This window comes from Cheilinus undulatus, linkage group 4 (genome assembly GCF_018320785.1).
Source record: "Cheilinus undulatus linkage group 4, ASM1832078v1, whole genome shotgun sequence".
NCBI lineage: Eukaryota > Metazoa > Chordata > Actinopteri > Labriformes > Labridae > Cheilinus > Cheilinus undulatus.
The window spans coordinates 30,400,992-30,418,346 of record NC_054868.1 but is presented as its reverse complement, the minus strand read 5'-3'; the positions used below and the strand labels follow the sequence as shown (position 1 = coordinate 30,418,346).

The window sequence follows — 17,355 nt, the reverse complement described above, 5'->3', positions numbered from 1 at the left end:
TAGTACATACAGAGGGATCAATGTGCATAAATGGGAACTTACTTGCTACTTTTCCGGGGCAGAGGTAGATCCTTCTGGGAAGAAAGAGAGAGCAAAGAGAAAAAGAGAAGACAGAGAAAGAGTCTGATTAGAAAACTTTAACACATGATGTCATCTTCTATAGCAGGACCCACCATTAATGGGGCTGAGGAAAGATTGTATTGCACTGTATGTGCAGCTTATTCATGTAAAAGGCAATGATTACAGTCCTAGTTTGACACAGCAAAATACATTGTTTTCTTCATTAGCTTCCTAAAAAATCATGAGCTAAAATAAGGATAAAAGGAATCTTCCGTTGGAATTTTTTACAGTTTTTTGTCCAAACTATCTTTTTCAAATGTTTTTATAAATATTTTACAGCACTTCTCATGCTTCCCTTTGCTTTCCTTTGTTTTTTTAATTCAGCATAGAAAGTCAGAAGAAATTGATTTAATGAGCGAAATGCTTAAGCCACAGTATCTTCAGACTAGTGTGAATGAAACTAATGGTGTATAAGCACTTATTTTTCCATTATTACTACAAAGTTCTCTTAACACATGTACCCTTTCTTTTAAAGGTAACAAGAGTCCTCATATTTAAGCATAATGTTCCTGGGCCCTCTTGTCATAGATGACTAAGAGCAGAAATAAGGGTTTCTATTTTATTACTTTATTTTCAGGGTTTTTACAAGCCTCATAAGGTGGGATTGTGGAATACTTCACACATACAAAGAAAAATATTCAGTCCAAAAAAACGTTTTTTTAAATTACAATAGTTTGAACAGTAGTGAAAAAGTTCTCTCACTTTCTTGCCAGTTTTCAATATGCTAATACCTACAAATTCTTTTTTAGCTGGTATTGATACGGATACAAATAGAACACTGTAGTTTAGACCTAAAACTTAAATTTCAAGGATGAACACAGAAACAAACTACAGTCCTACAAATGAACTCTTAAGCTGTGTAGAGTGGCTATCAGTAAGGGCTGAGATTGAACAGCGAAACAAGACTTTAGCTGACGTAGATCTGCTGGTCCTGCTCAAACTCTACAACATTTTCTACATGTGGCTGATATTTTATTGCTCATAAACTGATAGTAAATATTGGCAGAAATGTTCACATCTGCTTCTACCAATATGCAGATTCATCCCTACTTTCACAGAAGCTGCTATGCATTCATTGTTTTATGTTTCTTAGTCGTGATATTTTATTTGTAAATATCTGATGCTTTATCATAAATCCCTCAATATTTTTTCAGTCAAGACACATGAAAATGGCTATTATAAGAATTATTTCAACTCAGCGTCGTAAATGTAAAGTTTATTTTTTTGTTACAAAGTATAAATGAGAATATTTGCCATTTTTATATCACTTGTGTTCGTATTATACCATAGTGTCATCAGCATATAATTCTAGCATTCTAAAATGCATTGTTCACCATCATAACATAATACATTGCTGCATCTTCCTTTATTTTGAGAGAAAAATAAGACAACTAAGGTGATATGTCATGCTCTTTTTCACCTTAACACAGTCTCTTATAGTCTAAATGACACATCCAAGCCGTGCTTTGGTCAAAATATAACACTGATTAGTGCTGTCATCAACCAAAGAAAAACTACACTATCTCTACCCAGCCTAATCAGTGACAATGCCCTCCTGGTATTCTAGATGAACTTTAAACTAAACATAACAAGCTTTCACCAGCAAAATACATTTTTGATCGCAATATGTCATACTGAAATAACATCTGACTCAGAGCTGACCAGCATGCATCATGATTAAAAAATACAGTCTCCATGATCTTTATCCTACATGAACTGGTGATCACAGCACAATAACAATTTAGAATTTTCTACATCAAGTATTTGTTTTGTCTTATGTTATATCAATAACAATAAACGCTCACTAACTCCAGGCCTTGATGTGTATTCTGCATACATTTAAAAGGTCCAGAGATTATGTTTTACCAACTTAAAATAAGTCATGACCTAAAGAAGAACTTGCTCACAGCAGATCTCTCCCTCTCTCTCCTCATCACTGTGTAATTGTTGGACCAACAATATTCTGACCGAACGAGAGCTCATTGACCAACTGACCAATCACCTCAAGGTGCCAGCCCTAACATGGATCAAACACAAGAGGATGATATCGATCTTTTGTAAACCAGCCCTGAGGAGCCTTTTGAAGAACACTTGGTTTAAGTTTGCAGGAGTGCGAGGTACTTGTCACCCCTCTCTGTCATCAACACAAGTACAGCTGTGTGCTTCCATAGCTGTGGGTGGAGATATCAGGTGAAGGGCAGGTATTATTATAATGACTCATTGTGATGTCACAAGAAAGCAGATCCTAAACAGACCGTCAGATTTCATGTTTTCAGACACAGGCAGACTACGCAAAAAGGACCTGGTTGGCTCTTTTCATGTTTTGTGGCTATGTAGATCCCCTGGATACCAAAATAAAAGAGTAAAATACTAAAAAAGTGCCTTTTCGTGTTATCCTCCCTTTAAGGATCAGCACTGCTAAGAAAAAAACTAAAGTTGTTCTAATTATAAGGTGGTCTTGAGCAGAAGTATAGAATGAGATTAATCTGTGATACAGAATGACTCTCACTGTTCTGTTAAGTAGACAGAAATGACTTTACAATCATTGTTGTTTTCTCTTTTAACCTCTTGTGGAAAACCGATCCCTGCTAAGTGCTCAGAGACCTGAGAGCAGCAGGAATCACCAGGCTGAGTGCAGCTAAAGTCAATTTTTAAAAATGTTGCTTCTAGTTGCTATATTTATGAAACCGGGACACAGCTACAGGGGCACTGATGTGATTATGATCTACTGGGATGAATCTGTCTGGTGTTTGTTACCAATCTATTCCCAATTCCATCATCTCAGGTGAGATCAGGTTACTGTCTGTTTCTATTGTCAGCATGCCCAACAGTATCCAGCTATCTTTCACACAGCACAGTGGCTCCGTCAAAAAGACATTATCATTTGTCTCTTTCAGTTGGGAAAGCTTAATGACACAAATCTGTGACAAAGACATGAAAGGAAACTAAACTTGCAAACAAACACTCACATGGAGGAAATTAAGAGGAAAATAAGACACTGTAATTGCTTTTCCACAGAGGAATATTCACCCATTGGATGAGAGAAGTACTAAAATTTCCCCTCTATCTCTCACACACTCTTTCTCTTTGTCTTTGTATAAATAAACAAGCATTACAGAACCCAAACAAAGCTGAGCTGATGAAACATGACTTGACAGCTGCAGCTCTCGTCTCAAAACAAGCTCGCAACCCAAACTCAGCCCATTTACGTTCCAGCACTGTGAGACGCTAATACTCACACTTAATAAAAAACTATGGGGAGTCAATGAGCAGTGTAAAACCCTTCTGTGCTGCAAAGATGCATTGTTGTGTTTTCCAAAAGGCATTAGGAAAAAATTATAATCATAATTATCCCTCTTGGAGATGGAACAAGTGCAGCACTGGTGCAGTAATCACTTAAATGTCAAAATCAAACTTACTCTTTCCAGGCTGGGACATTAAAGGAGCATTTCAACATTTTGGGAGAAGCCCATATTCACTGTCTTTAAGAGAGTTAAAAAGAGGAATACTGGCCTCATGTTTGAAGTGGAGTTAGAGGCATTAAGCTCAGATATTCAAGACTGGAATCATGTTCACAGCTAGCATGGTGTTCAAAAATAGTTCTCCATGTTCAAAAATGTGCAAAAAAGAGCTTGAAAGTTTGCTGATTCTTTTTCTGGGCAGTGAGCACAAACTGAGATGTTAAGAAAGACAGGCATTTTTTTATATTGAAGATTTTGCAATTATAATACTATTAGCTGATGAAGAACTGTTTCTTTCTTTTCTTATTTTTCACATATGTGTTCAGACTTTTCAGAGCAAGGTGGACAAACTGGGGCACTGCCTAATGCATGAATGGTATTAAATTTGTATAGCATTTTTCTTATATCTTTACATTCTGCTGCCATTATTGAAAGATTTCATGTCCCTGTGTATATCCTTACTTTAAAATAGCATAAACGAGTGGAGAATTGTCCAAGCTTCTTCCTTGAAAGAAAGTGTATGTTTAAAAAAGAGATGCAAGGATATTGAAATTTCACATTGTGATTATCATTATTCAAAATACCTTCAAAAACGGCAATAGTGAACACTGCACAGCGGGCAATCCAAACACATCTAAACACTCTGGCCAAGGGCATGATAGGGAAACCACATATCCCCAACATGCTATAGTTAAACCCTGTCCCATCAACAATAAGCCTTCACACACACGGCTTACTTGCTATAAGCACAGATAGCGTTGTTTCAATTCCAATACCAGTACTGGAAATACGTCCGACACTGCTGAAATAGTAAGTATTGGTATTGGCGAGTACATGTGTTTATGTACTGATCTGATACAGTTTTGTTAAAAACCCTTCCAGACCAGCAAGAAGTGACCTAAATTGCTTTTGAACCATAAATTGTAGCCTCTTACTAGCTAGCCATTGCACCATTCCAGTGACTAAGTTATCCATGCCTTTGTAGCCCTTAAGGAAGTGTATCTTGCAAGCCTGGAACTGGGGTGACTTTTTGGGAATTTTAAAGATTAAATCCAAACAGGTAACCAATATTGAATGTCTTTACATAAATTTTTATCCATTTAAAATCCCTTATTGCAGTCAGCTTAAATGCTCATGGCCATATTGTTATCCAGAAATGCTTTGTGAGGGTCTGTCAACCAAAGGCAGGCTGTCTTCATTATGTTGTGTCAAACTGCACATGCTTAAACACACGGATCATACAGGTGGCCTGAAAAGGGCATAATGGAGAGAAAGAAGAGAGCCTGTGATATGTCCCCGTGTCATTATTATTTTAATATATAGCAGTAAAACTCACAATAATTACAGGGGAAACCAACTTTAAGTGTCAGGGAGACTTTACTATTTTATTTGTTGAGCCTTGGTCTGAGTTTACTGTAGGACTAAAATAAAGTACCAGTTTTCCACAGTACAGTGGGTACAGAAAGACTGCAACAATGTTTGATCCGAACTCTGTATCGGCTGATACCCAGTGCTCTGGTATTGTAATTGGTAACAGGAAGGGAAAAAAAAGCATTGGAGCATTTCTAATCACAGAATATTGAGATGTTCCAACGTGAAAATTTCATGGGATGAGTAAAGTTATTGGAGCATGATTATGTAATGCATTTCCGATAAATGTTGTGAACAGAGTGGAAAAAAAAAAATTAATAATCATACAGAATAAAGCTGGGTGGGCTGGCCATCCATAATGCACTGGTAAAAATTTTCTATTCTATGGGAAACACAAATGTAAAAAACATTGTAAATGTGGCAAAGGCTGTTTTACCCTATTTTTTACTGTATTTAGTCTTTATGTCAAGTGAAGCTAACCCTCTCCTGGCTAAATGAGAGTAAAATTGAAAATTCATAAAGAAGTAAAGGGACGTTTCCCAAACAATTCTATTGACCCTGGAAATTAAAACCCTACTTCATGCTGATAGACTAGCAGCATTTCCCAGTTTAAGTGAATTGATCACTTTATTTTTTTCAATGGGAGTGACATCACCCATCTTCGTGAGCTCTTTCATGGACAGAAAATGAGTTACATCATCAAGAGGAAGTGAGCTTGGCCAGGGTGAGTCAGAGAGCGCCCCACAGGAGACTTGTATACTTTAGTGTATGTGTGTGAGTGCGCACAAGTGTGTAAGTGGGTTGATAGGGGCGGCTAATGGATAAAACCCCAAACACCTGCTCCCTCTCATCATCTCATCCCAACAGACAGCTACAGTAAATGCTGGTGCCCTATAACGAGTCAGTCTGACATGTCTCAGAACTAAATCCTCCTCAATCAAAGATGACCATGGCTACATCAATGTTTCCAGCAAAACCGGGCTAATGTGGACACTGAGTTATACAGGGTGTGATGGAAATGTTTAAATGAAGACCATAATAAGAGCAAAATAAAAAGGTAAAATAAAATAAACTCTGTCTCTGCCTTTTAGGGAGAAAACTCTGAGGCATGGTTCAAAAGTAAATATTTTACCATATCTGAGATTATAAGGAAATAGCAATTTTAAAGAGTTTCAAAGACAGACCCAGGATTGCATTTCATACTACTCCAACAGGCAAATTCAGTGTATTAAAGGTGCAAATTTTAGTAGTTAGTCTCACAATTTATAAGCTACAAATTTTGCAAGACAGTCTGGCTGCAGACCATTCATCTGATCTGTATCTCAGAAGGGAAATACACGATAAGCTCTCAAAATAAAATCATCAATTAATCTCATTAGCTCCATTAGCTGCCAAAGCTACATAGATAACTGAGTTACAAAGCTAATGGCGCTACATAGCTAATGGAGCTAAAGCTAAGCTAACAAAGTGGTAATGTCAGCTATCTATGTTATCTGTGTAGCTAATTTAGCTGTGGCTATGTTTGCTACAGCTAAATTAGCTATAGATAACAGCTACATATTCATTAAACTATCGCAGCTAAAGCTACGCTTACGAAGCAGCTACGTAAGCTATATTATCTATATTAGCTTTAGCTTAGTTTGCAAAAGCTCATATTGCTAAAACTTACTTAGCTAACAAAGCTAAATCGAGCCAATATTCCTGTAACTACTCCTAAAGCAGGTCTACATAATTTAATCCTGGATTAGACTTTTGGACCTTTTCCTCTGTTTTATTGATGAAATGTTGCTTAGTCTGTAATGTTTGTATGTGGTTATTTCACAAATGTAACTGCCAGACTTTCTTTATGAATACAGTTGCATTTTTTTTCCAAGTCTAAACCTGGAACTACGTTGTACCAGCAAATTACGACACTTCCTCTCTGAGATGTACAATGTCTCAGATGAACAGTCTGTTCAATTTTCTGTGCTCCAAAAGGGTATTCAAAAATTTTAATCTGTCAGAATTTGTGTTTCCTGCAAGATGGAAAGTATTCATAATTGAGTACACCACAGCCGTCCTCCATTCTAAAGTCTTTTATTGCATCTGACTTGAGTCATCACATTAGGATTGATCCAATTCATCCGTGGTTGACTCATTATTGTGTGATCATGTTTATATATTAGATCTAATTGTCTCATTAAATAAATACTATTTAAGAAAAAAACTGTTGTCTTTGGCCTTTAATCACATCATGATTAACGCATACATGCTGACAGACCTAATAATTATATATTAAATATTTGTCAGCTTTGTTTATCTGAACGATGAAAGCATTATGTCATGTTTTTTTAGTGGTGGTTTATATTTACCCAAGGACAAACTGAAGGCCAACTGGAAAGCAGAGAAAAGAAAAATGTTAATATGCTGCTGCTCTGGGCAGAGTCATGAGGCTTCTGTTCTGTTTCTGCTGCCAAAGCTGACAGCAGATTGTGAGGCAAATGTCACGCAGCACATTCTTCACTTTAATAGTTTTCCTTGAAAAGTTGCACTCATCTTTACTCTGAGGTCTCAGATAATATGAGCTCTCATTAAAACGTATGGCTTGCTTTCCTAAACTACATTACTCTATTTTCACTGTTTTAAAATTAAAGTAGAACAACTTCTCCTCTTACCTTGTCCATGTCTGTTTTGGGTTTCAGGTTGAACTCAAGCTTTGGTGTCTGGCATGAAAATTGAATCCCATTAAAAAAAAAAAGTTCAAATAATTGAAGCTATTCCCAAATATATTCTGTCCTAGATCAGCTGCTTTGATGTACACTTTGCTCTTGCAGTGCATAAACCTCCCCTCTCTGAATAAATCTGACATGAGAAGGACAGTGTGAGGCAGAACAAAGCAGTGGGCATGGCAGTGAGTGACAGGACTTGGCACAGAGAGCTGGATCTTCTGCAGTGATCACACTCTTATCCCTTGTGCTTAGCATATTGGAAATGGGCTCCCTGCCCAGAACAAAATATTGGACAAATTATGCTTGAGTGTGTCCGTGAATGTGCGTGAGTGTGTGGTGTACTCTCAGACTCCTACAACAGAGAGGGGTGAGGCACGTCCTAGGACTCCTTGTTTCGCAGTGAGTGTTTGAACATATGGGTTAAGTGTAAGTTCATACACACACATCTGCTTGGGTGGCGGGTTCATCTTCACTTGTTAGGAAAGGACTGATCACAGTCGCTTAAAGCCAAATCAGATGGACCATGGATCAATGCGATTGATCTAGTTCTACCTGCTGTTTGCAACTTCAGCTCATTATGCATTCAAAACACAAAAATGGAGCACAGCTGAATTTGAACATAAACTGAGGTAGTAGAAAAGTTTTTTCACTTGAATAAAAATAAAATAAATAGAATGAAAAAATAAAATGAAATTCTGTAAATAATAACTTTGGTCACATCTTACCCAGGCATATCGTTGAGTGCATGAAAACTTGCGAAACAGGTTGCCCTCTGCCTCTCTGGCATGACCACAGGCTGGGCCACCTGGAGGGTGGTTCTGGGCCACATGTGGCCCCCGGGCCGCTAATTGAATAGGCCTGGTATACAGTGTTATCAAGAAATTCCAAGGAGAGCTGACAGATGTAAGTGTAACAGTCTCAGAAGAGATCTTGATATTTCTTTACAAAGGTTCAGTAATGGTAGGTATGTGTTTTATTGAATAAGTTGTTCTTCCTACTGCATAACTACTACATGTTAGGTGGGTGTGTTCTGTGATTCTACAAACAATGCACTATGGCTTTTTTTTTTTTATTTGTTAGGATCCCCTTTAGCTACACCCAAGAACAGACCTGGGTACTGTACGGCCCCCTGGCCACATCTGGCCTGTTGGCTGTCCCTGACTGGCCCGTGTTCAGTTAATGGGAAACAAAAAACAAACGTATTGAAGTCTACCATACGCTATGCACCATATACAACTAACTGGCTTTTATTTTGAAGGTGGCTGTTTGCTGTTTATTTCTTTTTAATCTACGTACATTTGCACGTCAGTGTGTGCGCAGGTGCATGTACGTATACACAAAGCAAGGTAAAAAGCAAAAATTGACTATGAATGTAGAGTTTTTAATAAGATATGGACTTCCAAGTATTTATTTTCCAAAGTCAAAGGAAAAGCTGTGTGCTTGGTTTGTGGAGAGCACATCGCTGTGTTTAAGGATTACAATTTGAATCACCATTACAAGACAAAACACGCTGAGAAATACAAGAACTTGACAGAAGCAGAGCGTGCACGAACATCCGAAGCTTTGCTAGCTAAGTTGCAAAAGCAACAAAGACTTTTTACCAAGCTTCACTCATCCAGGGATGGAGCACTGAGGACAAGTTTTGTCATAGCACACAAAATCGCAAAGAACAGTAAGCCATTTTCTGACTAGGAGTTTATTAAGGAGTGTTGGTGGACTCTGCAGCACTAATATGCCCAGAGAAAAAGGATGCATTTGAAAACGTGCCTCTCTCCAGGCAAACCGTAACGAGATGTATCGAGGACATCGCAGATAATCTAGTGCTGCAGCTACGGAATAAGGCAGTCGAGTTTGACTTTTTCTCCTTGGCTCTGGATGAGTCGGATGTCCCCGACACAACACAGTTGCTTGTCTTTGTACGAGGGATAACATCAGACTTTGAAATAACAGAGCTGGCTGCAATGTGCTCAATGAAAGGACTACAATGGAAAGTGATTTGTTCACGGAGGTAAATGAATGTTTAGAAACGCCTGGACTCAAATGGGACAAACTGGCAGGTGTTACAACAGATGGTTGTCCAAATCTGACAGGGAAAAATGTCAGACTATTGAAACGCATGCAAGATAAAGTGACTGAAATAGACCCTGAGCAGAAAATATTTTTGCACTGTATTATACACCAAGAGGTGTTATGTAAGTCTGTGTTAAAAATTAACCATGTAATTGATGTAGTTACAAAACTAGTTAATTTCATCAGGGCAAGAACATTAAATCACAGGTAGTTTGTTGCACTTTTAGCGGAGCATGAAACTGAACGTGGGGACATCAGGTACCACACAGCTGTCAGATGGCTCAGCCTGGGCAAAGTGCTGAAAAGGGTGTGGGACCTGAAAGCAGAGATTCAAGAGTTTTGTGAGAAGCAAGGCATGGACATCCCAGAGCTCTCAGATGCAGACCTAGTGGCAGATTTTGGATTTAGTGTGGATGTGACTGCACTAATGAATGAACTAAATGCCAGACTGCAAGTCAAGGGTCTGTTTGTACATGAAATGTACAGCCTGGGCAAAGTGCTGAAAAGAGAAAGTCGCAGCTTCTTTCAAGTCAGCTGGAGAGCAGCATTCTCACCCACCTGCCAACACTGAAAGAAGCCTCACCATCAGCCGATCACCTCCACAGGTACTCCTCCATGCTAGAAGCACTGCATGGTGAGTTTTCAAGGCAATTTGAAGACTTCAAAACAGTTGAAAGTGAAATATACATGGTCTCTTCCCCCCTAACTTGCCTTGTGTATAATGCATCCAGTGATGTCCAGCTTGAACTCATTGACCTGCAGTCTGATTCTCTTCTGTCAGAGCACTTTAAGTCTGTATCACTGCTGGATTCCTATTCTTCCCTCAAAGAGGAGAGCTTTCAACACACAAGGAGACATGCTCAGAAAAGGCTGGTTCTCTTTGGATCTACCTACATATGTAAACAGACATTCTCAGTGATGAAGTTCAACAAATCCAGGTACAGATCCTCTCTCACTGATGAACACCTGTCAGCTGTCCTTTGCATTTCCACCTCAGACATTCATCCTGACTTCAGTGCACTTGTTCAAGCCCGACACAGGTTAGATTTCTCACACTGAACCAAAAAACTTGAAAAATAATTGAAGAAAGAAAAGGAGACAAACTGAAAACAAAGTAGCAATAGCACACTTTTTTTATTAAGTATTAAGTTAACTCAGTGTTTGCCTTTGAAATAAGCAGAAGCATGCATATTTTTTCAAAACTTTTCTTGTAAGTTTTGATGGAATAGTGTTATTATGTTGGTATTTTGCACTATGGCTGTCATAATACCTCAAAATGGAACAATTCATTGCTTTGAATAAAAAAAAAAAAATTATATTGAATAGAATCGAGTTCAGACTTTTTGTCCAGCCCTCCACAACAATGCCAGTCTCTCATGTGGCCCTTCTTGTTGAAAATTAATTGCCCACCCCTGCCCTAGAGCATGAGGTATGCTCTGATCTGAGTAGCTAATGTCTAATCTGCTGTGTTGTGTCACTTCAAAAATGGAAAGCTAAACACTGATTCAGAGGAAAGGTTTTTGTTGTGCAAAAGTCGCCTGTTGGACAAAGATGGATGTTATGGCTGTGAGTTCTAAGAGTTAATGTGTGTTATTATTATTATTAGCATTATTATATTTCTCAGCCACTGTGGTATTGGTTTTCTTTTTCTCTCTCTTTGTGCTGCAGTGATTGAACAGGAGGCGATGGAGAGTGCCAACCAGTGGCTATAGGGAGCTGATTGCGAAAATTTTAAGATGGATCAGCAGAAGCCGACACACCTTCTTTCTTCACTCACATTGTGAGCGCTATGCAGAGAGCTTACTGAGTGATGACAGCACAAGGCAGAATCTTGAGGGACTCTGTAAATACTAGAGATATAATCTTCATCTAAAAGCAGTCCATGTAGGGTAGGAAAGAGAAGCATTTTCTTTTGAAGTAACATTTTTCTCCTGATTTTCTGTTAGGGAGGAAGGTAGGGTGACTAATTGTATTTTCTTTATTTCATTTAAGAGGAGGTAGTTTGGTTATTGATGGTTTTCTGCTCTTATCTCTGCCTGTGCTCTCCCTGAAGTCTGGGAAGTATCTTTTTGGTTAATGAAATAAATAAGAAAAGGAATGCACTGCACATTAGTGATTACAGTCATCAACGGGGGAAAGGAAGGAGTGGGTCACTTTATTCAGCGTCTTGTATCTCCTATGTCAGCATAAGGTGGGCTACTAGCAACATTTTCAACCAATCACAGCTTGAATTTGAGAAACAGACAAAGAGAATTAGAAAGAATTAATTAAATAAAAATTTGCATCAGAATTGGCCAAAACTATTTCGTCATTATCAGGCATGATTTTCACTAAAAGTGAATCTTTTATCTTTGGCAAAGGTTATATTTTGCCTTTTCCCAGTCATTTTGTGAACCATTTTAGCTTGTCCGTGTCCCTGTTTGTGTTACAAACTACTAAAGTGATGCATTTAACAGGTTTATCATTGACGAAGACTAAAAAAAGTAAAATTACAACATGACCGTCATCATTCATGAAACCAAAGGTTTTCATTTGTAGGATTTCAAATGATATCCAACTAAACCCAATAAATCTTGATTTATGTTTCAGATTTTCAATGCACGTAAGATGAGCAGTAATGTCATCTTAACAATACACTAAAACACCACATACAGTTGCAAGAAAAAGTATGTGAGCCCTTTGGGATTTCTTGGTCCTTGGGTTTCTTGAAAGGCGCTATATAAATTCAAGATATTATTATTATTATTATTATTATTATTATTATTATTATTATTATTTTATGACCAATTTATGCAGAAATCCAAGAAATCCCAAAGGGTTCACATACTTTTTTTTGCAACTGTATGTGCACACTCACACACCACTATCTTCTGTCTTCCATGTCTCTGATGTGAAAGTAGATCCACACAGTAAAGGGATCTAGATATTATAATAGCCACTTAAACGGGGACTACTGTTGCCCACAGCTGCTGTCTGTCTCAGGTCTATGCCCCCCCTCCTCCCACTCCCCAGCCTCCAGCTCTTTCTGCCCGTCCTGCTGCTGGTGGTTGGTCTTCCTCCCTGAGGGTGCACAGGGCTGTTAGGCCACCATTAGTCCTGCTAATGGGCCTGACAACTGCGCCACATCCTCAGCATTTAGACCTCCTCCGTCTGAGATATTATGGATATCGACCACTTCAGTGGAATTGGAGAGCAGGGGCAGGGGGTGGGAGTCGATTTGATATGTACATATAGGCACGAGTGCACAAATGCACAAAGAAACACACCCGAGATTCTTTGTGTAGACCCTGTACAGTAAACTGAATTGATGGACACACAAATACAAGTATACAATCACAAAAACACATCATTCTACAGCCTGTGAAAGCTGCTGTACTGCTCACTGCAGTAGTAACTGCAGCAGACAGCCCATGTTCATCAAAATGTCAGCTGAAATGACATTATAATGAAGAAATCTACATCAAACAGCACAAGTGCAGTTTACAAAGACAGAGGAGTTCACTGTTAGTCCTTCATTCTTTAGAACTAAGAGGTCCCTGCATGCAGACTTAATCAAACACAAGCATGAGTCACAACATCTTAAATTGTGTGTCTGTTTTCATCCTGCCAGGCTTACAACAGCACCTGTAGGAATTGATACTCAAAGCCTGGCAGTGTTACCTGGATGTTCCACCAAACAAATAACATTTTTTTGTCCAGGAAATCTTCCAGTTTCCCATGTCTATATTTTTCAAATGAGGAGCAATCATCAAGAGAAGAACATCTTTGCACAGCGTGCAGGAGAGTTCCTTGACTGTAGATTAATTCACAGGGAAGCAGAGGGGGGCTGCCAGACAATGGCCCTGCCTGCCTTACTTGATTAATTTCACGCAAAGCACCCACCACACGGAGGTAAGCCTTGAAGGAAGCTTTTATCAATGCCTTCCTGTGCTTGTAATTATGTACAAGATATGGGCTAAGTGACTAGCATGCATAATGTAAATGCTATAGAATAATCTCAGAATCTTCAAGTAGGATAGACCTGACTGGTTATTACCTATCATTTTTTTAAACACAGGCTTGAAATCCTTGTCTATAATACTCTTTTAAACTGTAATGAACCTACTGCCACTAGAGGCCACTGTAGCTTCAGTTAATGGTCACTGCCTTCCTGTCTGAGCTATCCCCGTCACTTCACTGGACGTAATTATGAGAGGCTCAGTGGTAGCTCAGCGGTTAGTGTGTAGTAGGAACACTGCAGTATGACAGTTTTTCAAATAGTAATGGAAATAAAGTCATATGTATGGCTGTCGAAGGTTGAGCTCACATATAACTACTCCACTTAAGTAAAAAGAGGCCACACATCAAAGCACGATATGAATCTGCAAAGAGGAACAAAGGCTGGCAACACTAGTGTTTAATGTTAGCCATGCTGTAGAGAGTATATCAGGCTCCCATCACACCCACTGACACAATGACTCTGTGAGGAATTTGTCTGTTTTCTAAGGATTTTCTCCTCTTAAGACTAGCTGGTTAAACAAAATTTAAATGAGCGTTTAGCCCAACGGGGAAATAGATGCTTGGGAACATCCTTAATACATAGGGCCCTAATGGGGGTTTGTTGGAACTACAGAGGATTCCCTGAGCTTCCCAAAATGGATGTCAGAAAATGTTTCACATGACTGTCTCAAAAGAAAAGTTCCAGCATCAAATTTAAAAATAAATGTCCAATCACATTCTGGTAGATGGCATGGTGCTTGCTTAGGATTCTGAGTGATGAAAATGCTGGACTACACTGACTGTATGGGCAACTGTGCCTCAGTGGGTAGAGATGGTCATCCTGCAATTGAAAGGTTGTGGGTTTGATTCCCAGCTCCTGCAGTCACATGTCGATGTGTCCTTGGGCAAGACACTTAACCCAAAATGGCTCCCACTGCTTCATCGGTGGCATGTAAATGGGTAAGGATGCATTTAAATGAGATCAGCTAATACTGAAGGTCAATTCAATAGGCCCAACTGATTTGGATTTTTTGGGGCCGATGCTGATACCGATATTAGGGAATAAAAAAGTTCTGATAAACACTAATATCTACTTTTGTATCAATGTAAAAAAAAAAAAGTAAAACTCAGCAATTTTTAGGATCCATTAACGGTTACCAACTTTTTCCATCAATTTTGATATACATAGGAAAATCTGGAGAGTAATTTTTCCAGAGTAAAAATGTTATACTCAAAAGTAGTAAAATTTGCTCTTTTTTGGGTGTATTTATTACTAGCCACTGCTAGTAAATAGTAGTAAGAAATTGTACCATAAGGAGTGGAGAACATTTCTAAAAGGAATGAAAAAAGCTCTGAAAGGACTAAATATCAGTTTGTATGGAGAAAAAAGCTCTATAATGACTAAACTAAGGCCTGTATTACTCTGTAGTGAGTACAGTTGCTGTAGAGTTGTTTTATTCTGTTCATTATGGAGTACATAATCATCATTTAGAGTTAAATAAAAAATACTTTTTACAGTAAAAACAACTCTGAAAACATTACTCTGCAAGCAGAGTAAATTTTTACTCCAAATAGACTTGGACCAAATGTTATATCTTTCAGAGTAAAATTTGATTTAATTTGAGTAGAATTTACTCAGGTAAATTTACTGTGGGCTATCATATGTGCTGAGTTTGAAGGATTTAGCAAACTGTTTCATTTTCTTAAGCCACTGCTTCTCAAAAGGTTTAAGCTTTAGCCCAATACAGCTTTTTATACGTTTTTGTGCCGTTTGTCTGGACGTGTCTTTCGCAGCTTTGCTAAACTTTATTTATAAAGTGCCTGAATCCAATTAATAGTAATAATTAATTAATTGTAAAAACAATATCATCACTGAAGTCTTCGATACAACAATGTGTGGCCTGTGATACTCAAAAAATTGCAATAACTTCTGAAAGTGGTCAGTGAGTTCTCACCTGCATCCTCCGTCTTCGGATGATACCAGAATCATCCATGGCTCGTGGCGCGTTCACACTTGTGGGTCTCGAGGCTCCGTGGTTTCCAGGTGACGGGGGTGGATTATGTCCCACTCTCGCGTGGCTTTCAACGAGCCACAGCGGCTCGTGAACTCAGTAACAACAAACACTTAGCTAGGAGGCTTTAAACATCATTAACCCGCGAAAACACCTGTTTCTAGCTAATGTATGACGTCTACCCTTTCTTCTCTCGCTTTACAATCAAAGATGACTGCATCATAAATGACCAAAGTTTAAAAGAAAGTGTCACTCTAACCCCTGATGTCACCTGCGGGCAGAGACTGACAGACGGGGGCTGCAGCTGCTCTGCTGGACACTGCTGAATAAGCGTGAGGCTGCACGGGGGGCCACCGTGCACTGCGTGAACTCAGGTCCAGCTGACAGACTGTGAGGAAACCCTCGGATCAGCCCAGGCTGTCAGACTGAAGCCCATCACATCACAGATGAGATAAACCGCTCAACTTTGTAAACACCTTTACGTCAACACGTAATCACGGCTCAAACCAACATTGCTTCCCAACAACAAGTTATCTTATTACACCGATAGCAGCCAATTCACTGTGGTAGTACCACCCTATAAAATGCTTCTATCCTCTCCTCATCTACACTACACATCCCTGTAGCAACCCGCTACATGTTACGGTATGATCCACATTCACACATAGTCTATATGCTGGGATGTCCTCGGTACAAACACGGAGTTCTCACTGCATGCATATTGCACACTACAACACAACTGCTAACCTGAATTTAATAACAACAAGCACTGTCAAAGCTTGAATGCATTAAAATAGATACGAGATCAATGAATCTGTAGCGACCATACGTCCCTCCGTGCACACATATCCTCGCACACGTAGGCAGTGAAAGCAGCACGGTAACTTCACGTTTTCGTGCTCCTGTTTATCCGGTTGGCAGATGTGTCCGTTGTTTTCCGCGCTCCCACAGGTATACGACGTGTTCACCCTCTTCTTATTTGGGGTAACATCGCTTTTCTCGCGAAAATTGATCCGTGGTCGCTACACAGGCTTCCCTCCATCCTCAGCTCCTACCACCCACTTCCTACTACCAAATGACGTTTAACCCTTCAGACACCAGAGGCTTTTCTCTTCTGCATAAATCAGATGTGAACGTCGGTACTACTCATGCTTTATCTTTCAGCTGTCCAAGAAAATTGCAAAACCCGTTCAAATGTTAAGTACTGTTATGAAAACAGAACTCTAGTCTGGGGTAAGGTGATGGCATTGATCAAAAATGCTTGGTTAATTTAATGAATGAAGAAAAGTGAGAGTAAAGAATTTTGTTGGTTCTCTGATTGATCCACAAACTCCCCAGTCTGACCCCCTCTAACATCAGCTGTTGAGGACTGCTAACAAACTTGGCAATGGCATACATCGAGCCTTTTCATTGCACCACGGTGAACTGTGATATTAGTATTGTCACTTTACCAAGGTTGAAATGAGGGCTTGGGGTCTCTGCAAGAGCCTTCTCTTTAGGTTTGACTCTGAAAGACCATGCTCGCAATTCAACCCATCAATAAGCACAAGGAAAACTTACATTTGCTGGAAGGTGAGAGAAAAAACTAATGATGATACTGATGATGTTCTGCTAATATTAAGTAGGCTAGCTACA

The 17,355-nt window shown here is 39.1% G+C and overlaps 1 protein-coding gene across 1 annotated transcript in view; it reads right to left on the bottom strand.

The window, feature by feature from the left end:
* Positions 1 to 16,749, bottom strand: part of mast1a (microtubule associated serine/threonine kinase 1a) — a 102,477-nt gene extending 85,728 nt beyond the window's left edge. The window contains exons 1-2 of the mRNA XM_041785606.1: positions 15,664 to 16,749; positions 43 to 71 (exon numbers count right to left, since the gene is read on the bottom strand). Coding sequence (XP_041641540.1) covers positions 43 to 71; positions 15,664 to 15,702 — 68 coding nt within the window. The 5' untranslated portion in view covers positions 15,703 to 16,749. The remainder of the gene's footprint in view (positions 1 to 42; positions 72 to 15,663) is intronic.
* Positions 16,750 to 17,355: the final 606 nt, after the last annotated feature.